Genomic DNA, 8,335 nt, shown 5'->3' on the forward strand with positions numbered 1-8,335 from the left:
GACCAAAGAGGTGGACTGGGCATCGAGGGCCTGGCAAGCGTCTGCACCTTTGGCCAGAGCCGAGGAAATTCAGCATCAAGGGAGCAGAGGGACAGCCTACATGTCCTTCCTCCCAGGTGACCTGACTCAGGGCAACAGTCGAAGCACTGAGCAGCTGTCCCGTGTGCATATTAACGTGTTGTGCCCCTTAGTACTGGTTGCGAGGGGGTCTGGAAGGTGTCGGGGAGGGGCACAGGGAAGCTCCTCTGAGAAGCTCTTTCCCAGAAAGGTGACATCGTGGTGTAGCCACCGTTGTTGGCACATACCCACTGGCTGCCCGCCCCGCCTTGGCCGCCTGTCTTGGGCGTGTCTCTGCCCCCGGGTTTGATGCCCTCCCAGGTGGGGTGGTGGTGGTGGTGGGGGAGGTTCCCTGAGGTGAGGCTCTCCCTCCCCGCAGGCAACTCCAGCCTGGTGTACGCCATCATCCGGAAGCGCAGTGTCTTCCACCAGCTGGCCAGCCTGCCCGCCGACCCGCCCGCCATCCAGAAGGCTCTGCAGCGGCGCCGGCGGGCGCCGGAGCCCCTGTCCCGCAGCAGCTCGCAGGAAGGCACCTCCATGGAGGGCTCGCGCCCAGCTGCCCCCGCCGAGCCGGGCACCCTCAAGACCAGCTTAGTGGCCACCCCAGGTCTGGCGCGGCTGGCGTGGGGCGGGGCGTGTGGGTCCTGGCGTGGCTGGGGAATGGGCGGGGTCTCTGGGAAGGCGCATGGCCTAAGTCGGGAAACTGAGGAGATGGGATGAGAGGGCGATGGGGGCGGAGGTATTAGGGGACCCAGGAGGGAAGCTTCGAGGGCGTCCGGGCCTCAGGCCTGAGTGTGGGCTTCGGGAGCACTGGGCACAGGGGTGGGGGCATTGCATCTCTGAAGTGGGTGGAGGAAAGTGGAAGCTCCAGGAGCCCTGGGCAGGTGACCTCACACCCACCTGGGCCCCCCTAGGCATTGACAAGCTGACGGAGAAGTCCCAGGTGTCCGAGGATGGCACCTTGCGGTCTCTGGAGCCTGCGTCTCAGCAGAGCTCAGCAGATGGCTGCCCAGCCGAAGAGGTGAGGGACAGGGGCTCCTGGAGTGGGGTGAGGCCAGGCGTTCCCTTTCTCCCCAGCGTCTGCGGGATTGACCCGGCCAGGGCACTCTGGGGTCACCTGCAGCAGAGGGGCAGACACCCAGCTGACTCTCTGGGAAGGAGGCTTTGATGGACTCTTCCCTTGTTTACTGGTCACAGGCTCAAGCCCTTGGCCTTCAGACTCCTCATCCATCAGCCTTATCTGAGCCTGGGCTGGCCTTTACCCTAAATCTGTCACTGGACTGGGCTGGGTCGGGCAGGGCCGGGGGCCCAGGGCAAAGGGTGCTGGGCTGGGCTGGGCTGTCCCCTCAGTTGAACTGAGCACCCCCATACACATGGGCCAGTGGGGAGACCTCATGGCCCTCCCGGGCTCCGGGCTGTGGGAGGGGCTGGGAAGAGGGGCTGCTTCTCTGCCCGCTTCCCCTACCCCGTGCCCACTCCCTCCATTCCTCACTCCGTTCCTTCCCGGGACCAGGAGCCTGGCCAGGTGTGGCGGGAGCAGCGGCGACTGTCCAGCGCGTCAGCCAGTGGGCAGTGGAGCCCAACGTCCGAGTGGGTGAGGGTTTGGGCAGGTGGCACCCAGGCGGGGGCTAGGCCAGGTGCCTAGGAGCAGCTCAGTAAAGGCTTGATGGGCATGCGTCCAAGTCTAAGGACTGGCCTGGGAGCCAGGCTCGGGGTCAGTCCTTGTCGGGTGACCTCTCTGACTGTCGCTCCCTGTCTCCAGCAGAGTTAAGCGTCAGTTGTCCACAGCTCTTAGTAACTCTTTCCAGTTCTTCCCTGAATCACTTGCCTAGTCCCTTACATGTCTCCCAAGATCACCACAAATGGCACTTGCGTGGGGATAATAATCGTCCCTACCTGCTGTGCCTTCCTGAGTCTCCGAGGAGGTGGTTTCTGGCACACAGTATGTGCTCGAGGCGAGGCCGCGGCTCTCGCCAGGAAAAATAATCCCTGTCGTGGGCACCGCCCTGTGCCAGGCCCTCCTGGAGAGCCTGCATCAGGGGTCAGGTTGTCCCATAGCCTCCGGGGGCTGCTTTCCCAGCCCCAGCACCCCTGGCCCCTCCCCGCAGGTCCTCTCCTGGAAGTCGAAGTTGCCGCTGCAGACCATCATGCGGCTGCTCCAGGTGCTGGTCCCCCAGGTGGAGAAGATCTGCATTGACAAGTGAGGCTGGGGGCGGGGTGGACTCTGAGGAGGGGCCCATCCAGGCTCGGGCGAGGTGAGGCCGGGAGCCTTGGGGGCCCCGGTGAGCACCGTGCTCCCCTCGACCTTCATGGTGGGCTTCCTCCCGCCCTGGCAGGGGCCTGACGGATGAGTCGGAGATCCTGAGGTTCCTGCAGCATGGCACCCTGGTGGGGCTGCTGCCCGTGCCCCACCCCATCCTCATCCGCAAGTACCAGGCCAACTCGGGCACGGCCATGTGGTTCCGCACCTACATGTGGGGCGTCATTTATCTGAGGTGGGCCCCGCGGGGGGCAGGGCAGGTACCAGCCTGGTGGGTCCGGCGTCCTCTTGGAGGTGTGTCTGACGGGGTTCAGCGTGGGCCTTGGCCCTGGGTCCCACCATCATAGTTTGGTTAGTGTCAAGACAGTCGACCAGGTGGCCCCGTCTGGTGGAGGCTGGGCATCCACTGCCCAGGGCGGGACACCAAGGTGGGAGGGGTCTAGGCTTTCCCACTGCTCTGCGTCTCCCTGGTCTTTTCTGTGGGGCCTCCCAGCACCCGATGACAGCCTACTCCCTCCCCAGGAACGTGGATCCACCCGTGTGGTATGACACCGACGTGAAGCTGTTTGAGATCCAGCGGGTGTGAGGATGGAAGCCTGCCAGGGGAGCGGGGGTGGGGGCCCTGGTCCCCACCCCCAAGATTCCCCCCGACCCACCGTCCGTCCGTTCTGAGCTTTAAGTTACTGTGATCAGGGCTGGGGGCTGGCAGAGTGGCTGAGGCCTGTGTGGCAGGCCTCGGAGGCCCCTTGTGGCTAGGACAGTGGGAACTGGCTCTGACCTTTCTCGAGCTCTCCCCCGCCTCCAGGAGCCTCCGGTCCCCAGGCCTGCAGGCCCGAGCCAGAGCCCCCACCTCACTCTGCTCTTTCTCCAGACTGACCCTCAACTCCTGCGCTGTCCACCCCCAGAGGCCACCAGGTCACTCTGCCCTAACAGGTTGCCCAAGAGAGAGCCACGGACTGTCCCTCGAGGTGCTGGGCAGGGTGAGGGGAGCCAGTCCAAGCCTCCTAACTAGGTTGACGGCCGTCAGGGCCCATGGCAGGAAGGTGTGTGACCAGTCTGCTGGAGGAGAAGGCTAGGGGTGGCCGACTGCAGAAGCCAGGCTGGGGAACCCCACATGTTTAGGGGCTTGGAGTGGGGTATCGCAGGTCCACTGCTATGTTCTCCCAGGTCAGTGGAGAGAGCCCGGCTCCCCCTTTTCTGGTAACAGGAGCAAATGGAACGAGGAGGGGACAAGGTTCGGTCCTCTCTGCCCGCACCCATACTACTGGTCAGGTGGTGGGGCCAGCATGCCACCCCTCCGTCCTCCCCGCCGTCCACCTGGCTCTGGCCTCTGGCTCTCCCTCACCCCACCTGTGTCAGTACAATCTTTGCTCTGTACAATCGGCCTCTGTACACAATAAATCCCCCTCTCTACGCCCCGGCTCTTTGTGCTTGGAGGGGGGTGTCTGGCCATGGCTCTTGTCATCAGGGGATCTGAGGACTCTGCCTCAGTGCCTAACTGCGAACCTGCGTTTGTCACTTTCTTGGTAAGGAGATGGAGATTCGGACTCTGCACAGGAGAGGCGAGAAGCCCACCTCCCAGCCTTCTGCACAGCCCCTGGGGGCTCTGCTGGCCCCAGGCAGCCACAGGGTGCGGCCGGAGGTGGGGAGTCCCTGGCACCTCGACCCTGTGCTTGCCAGTGCCCAGCTTCATGGGGAGGGGCCAGGAGGCATGCGAAGACTGCCTGCAGGCTCGGGCCAGTGTCCCTGGGCCTCACCCTGGACCCAGCCCGCTGTTTGCACTGGGCTCAGGAAGGTGGAGGGGCTGCCCTTTCCGCCTGATGGCTCAGAGGATCTGGCAGGCCTGGGGACCCAGCAGCCAGAGGCCACAGCCTCCGTGGTGAGCCAGCTCCCAAAAGTCACCTGAGGCTCTGTGTCAGAGAGATGGGGTGCTGACGGGGGATTCGGGAACCCTGGCCCCTCTCTTCTCACCTCCTTCCATGGGTCAGACAAGGCAAGGGCTGGTTTAGACCCCTCCTGGCCCAGAAACAGAACCATCCCAGCCCCACAGCCTTGCCCGGGAGGAGCGTCCCTTCCCACCATACCCAGAGTGGCAGTTCTGTCCCTGGGGACAAATGCCACGAAGCCCGAATGTAATCAATCAAACAAACAGAGTTTATGGCAGCAGGAGAGAGCTGTTGAACCCTGCTTGGCAGCTAATTAATGAGCTCATTAGGCTGTGGGGGGTGGGGGGGGAGAGAAGTGCAGGGCTGCCTGGCCAGCTGTGAGCTTCCAGGATGCCCTGGGCAGCGCTTGAAACCTGCACCCTTCCCCCAGCAAGAAGCAGGCCCCAGAGGCCTGGCTGCGTAGGAGTGCCCCTCTCCAAAGTCCCTAGACTCAGTCATTCAGGGATGGCCCTCCCGGAATAGCTGTGGGGTCTTCCTGGGTGCTCGCTGGGCTGTATCGCTGTGGTGGTGAGCAGGGCAGGCATGTGCCCGGTCCTGGGCGTGGGCATCAGAAGCTCAGTGTCCAGGTTTTGCCCTTTGTCTTGGGCTGTGAACTGTGGCACCTCCCACCCCCGCCCAGCCTAATGAGGCTCTGTGGAAGGGGAAACTTTGGGGGTACCCCGGCTGCCCTAGGCCCCCCTGGAATGGCACATCTGCTCAGAGACTCTGGACTACATTTTTTCCAGCCTTGGTACTTTGGGGTTCTGCCAGGAATGGGTTCCTTGGGCTGCCTCAGGCCCCCAAGTAGACCTCCACCAGCCCCCCAACAGAGTGCATGCGGTAGAAGACCCCCAGGGGCAGGCCGAAGTTGACGATGGTGAACCATGTCCGGTAGCCATAGAAATTCTTCTCCAGTCCGTTCTCAAACTCCGGGTGTATGCCGAATGCAGGCATCATCCACAGCTGGGGAGGAGAGGAGGGTGTTGGGTGGGGGAGGGGTGCTCCCATGCCCTCGGCACAGGGGAGGCAGGCCCGAGAACCCGCAGCGCCTCAGCATATCCCTCACCCTTGGGCTTTCAGAGCCAGCCCGTCTCCTCCCAAACCCCGCCTCACCCAGACCACAGCCACCTCCTCGGCTTGCCAGCCTGAACCCCAGATGGATCACGAGACCCCAGGCAGCCACCATCGGTGGTACACTCTACTCTGTCAAGCTGGGTTCCCTTGAGCCCTCATCTCTACTACCTTCTGCTCCAGCTTCATTCTTCTGCTAGTCTCTGCTTGCTCCACCCTGGCCCCTGCCCTCTGTCCAAACTCTACTTATTTCTCAAGTCCCAGCTCAAACCTTTATGAAGCCTTCCTTGGCTTCTGCGAGCTCCTACTGTACTTTAGGGCGAATATATTACTTAAGCTCTGCCTGGACCAAGGTTTTTGACACCTGGGGTGTGTTTACAGCCAGTCATTACCCACATGAGCTCAAACAACCCTGAGCTGTGCTGGCACTGCCACTTACAGGCTGTGGGACCACAGGCAGGTCGAACAACCTAAGCCTCAGCTTGATCATCTGTGAAATAGGGACAGCAATAGTGCCCATTGCATGGAATTTCTGTGACGATTCTGTGACAAGATGCAGAGCTATTGCCAGGTGAGGACCTGGGATCAAGCAGCCATTGTCAACATCTCTCACCGAAGATTCTTTAGGAAACCAGGCACGTTCTGATCTCTTCCTTTGACTAAACTCAGTGGATGATGAATTATTTGGTAATTCCCTAACTGGTCCCCCACCCCCCGCCCCGTATCACCCCAACTAGACGGGAAACTTCCCGAGGGTAGAAATCTTACACGTTTGTTTGTAAAGAGTGCTTAGCTATGTGCCTGGCACATTCATTCATGCCAGGCACCTTGCAGGGGGCTGGGAGACACTCTCTGCTCTCAAGCAGCATGGAGATGGTTGGAAAGAGGCGTGTGTCCTTGACAATCAAAGGGACAATCACCCTTGGGGCAGTTAATGTGCAGCGCATGTGCCCTGATCCTGGCAAGGACTTCTGGGGCCTCTTGGCCAGCTCTGCCCCTATGCCGCTAGCGTGTCACTCACTGTGATATTGCAGAGGATGAGGAAGAGCGAGATCTCCTTGAGCGCCCGCCGCTTCCAGTTGAGGTGGCTGTAGGCGTGCATGTAGGCCAGGGAGGCCCGCCGCAGGCCCTGGCCCAGCTCCAGCAGGGAGCCCCTGCGCTGCGCCTCCGCCTCCTGCTTCCCTGCCGGGCCCTCGGGGGCCACCTCCCAGAGCGGGCGCCGGTGCAGGCCCTCGATGATGAAGAGGTTCTGGGCCATGTGCTGCAGGATGAGCAGCAGGGAGTAAGCGAGGATGAGGTGGTTGAGCAGCTCGTGAGGGCGAGTGGCCACGATGGCCACCGTGGAGAAGTAAGCAATGCCCATCTGGCCCAGCGCCGCCCCCATCAGCAGCACCACGTCCAGGCTGCGGGTGGGGTTCTTGAGCGTGTCCAGCTCTCGCTCCTCCAGCCCGTGGATGGCCGTGCCCGCCAGGCACGCCAGGCTCATGGCGGGCAGCACGGCCACGTAGTAGGCATAGTAGAGGGTGAAGTACTGGCGTGCGATGGTGGGGCCGCTGGCCTCGATCTGGAAGAGCACGAAGACACACACGCCTGCCACCAGTGCCAGCAGGCCCAGCAGCGGCCCGAAGACGGCCCCGTGCAGGTGGAAGGGCGGGGTGCCGGGGTGGGCGCTCGCGTGGGGTGCCAGGCGGCGCCCCACGTTCTTCCACATGACGAAGAGCACGGCGCAGCAGATGAGGCAGTACTCGGTGCCGAAGGGATAGAGCATCAGGTAGCCCTTCCGGAAGGCCTCGCACACAGTGCCATTGAGACACAGGCAGGTGTTGGTGTCATTGCCTGGAAGGGGGCAAGGCAAGAGGTGACAGACGTTCAGGTGACCCCAGCTCTGAGGGAACCAGCTGCACGAATCAGTCCCGTTCGCCCCCCGGAGTATGGCGGAGGTGGAAGGGACCTGGCCACCTATGTTGCAGGTATGGAAACTGAGGCCCGGAGAGAGAAATAAGCAATCACAGGATGGTCATTCCTTTACAAAGGGATTCCGGCTTACATAAAGCATTTAATGCACGATGGCTTTGGGGCCTAATGTCACCTCTACGAATTATTTGGGGTACAGGGGGAAACCCTTAACGTTATATTGGGAGGATCAGGCTGCTACACCGGACCCCATAACAGCTGCACTGTGGGGGTATCAGATATCTCACCTTGAAAACGAGGTGCCCTGCAAGGCACACAGACTCACTTGTGGAAGGCTGGTGCCAAAAGTGTTTAGCCGGAATCTAATCAAGGCTTTGGTCCATACTTCTAGTTTCAAGGAAAAGCAGGGGAGACGGAGGAAATTCAAATGCCACCACTAGGAAGCAACTTGACAAATCTCAATGTCATTTAGGGGAAAAAAAAAAAAAGACTGAAGAGACAGAACAGCCAAATGCATTCAAAGTTCAAACAAACCATCGTAAAGGACATTTTACGGGCTGCTTGGAGGAAATTAACATAGATTGGTACAGAGGATGGGAATGATGTTAAGAAATTTTGTAAGAAATTATAATAGCATTGTGGTAATGTAGCAAAATATACTTATTTTAAAGAGATGTATACAGAAATGTTTTGGGATGGAATGCCACGATCTCAGTAGTGTCAATAATTCAGTAAAAAATTGAAGTAGGTATGGCAACATGTTAATCATTATTACATCTGGGTGATGGATAGATCTTGTTCTTCTACACATCAATATATTTGAATTTTTTTTTTTTTTTTTTTTTAGGCAATGCAACCCTTAGTTGACCTCACAGATTACAAGGACCTCGTCAGCTTACAATCCCTTATTTTTTTATTTTATTTTATTTTATTTTATTTTTTTACGCCTATAGCACCTAGTCTTCCCAGGTGGTCTCCCATCCAAGTACTAACCAGGCCCGACCCTGCTTAGCTTCTGAGATCAGGCTTGTTCAGGGTAGCATGGCCATAGTCTGAATTTTTAAATAAGAAAACCATATATGGGATCCCTTGCCAAAAATATTCTCCT

The 8,335-nt window shown here is 59.6% G+C and overlaps 2 protein-coding genes and 1 pseudogene across 2 annotated transcripts in view; 1 reads left to right on the forward strand and 2 right to left on the reverse strand.

The window, feature by feature from the left end:
• The window catches only part of HID1 (HID1 domain containing), a 17,664-nt gene extending 13,935 nt beyond the window's left edge, over positions 1-3,729 (forward strand). The window contains exons 14-19 of the mRNA XM_015589611.2: positions 437-664; positions 972-1,078; positions 1,571-1,651; positions 2,166-2,257; positions 2,394-2,552; positions 2,840-3,729. Coding sequence (XP_015445097.1) covers positions 437-664; positions 972-1,078; positions 1,571-1,651; positions 2,166-2,257; positions 2,394-2,552; positions 2,840-2,903 — 731 coding nt within the window. The 3' untranslated portion in view covers positions 2,904-3,729. The remainder of the gene's footprint in view (positions 1-436; positions 665-971; positions 1,079-1,570; positions 1,652-2,165; positions 2,258-2,393; positions 2,553-2,839) is intronic.
• Positions 3,730-5,034: 1,305 nt separating this feature from the next.
• OTOP3 (otopetrin 3) overlaps positions 5,035-8,335 on the reverse strand; it is a 10,922-nt gene continuing 7,621 nt past the window's right edge. The window contains exons 6-7 of the mRNA XM_015589636.1: positions 6,335-7,149; positions 5,035-5,205 (exon numbers count right to left, since the gene is read on the reverse strand). Coding sequence (XP_015445122.1) covers positions 5,035-5,205; positions 6,335-7,149 — 986 coding nt within the window. The remainder of the gene's footprint in view (positions 5,206-6,334; positions 7,150-8,335) is intronic.
• On the reverse strand, positions 8,172-8,280 carry LOC112480106 (annotated as a pseudogene).

The sequence above is a fragment of the Pteropus alecto genome, unplaced genomic scaffold (assembly GCF_000325575.1).
Source record: "Pteropus alecto unplaced genomic scaffold, ASM32557v1 scaffold134, whole genome shotgun sequence".
NCBI lineage: Eukaryota > Metazoa > Chordata > Mammalia > Chiroptera > Pteropodidae > Pteropus > Pteropus alecto.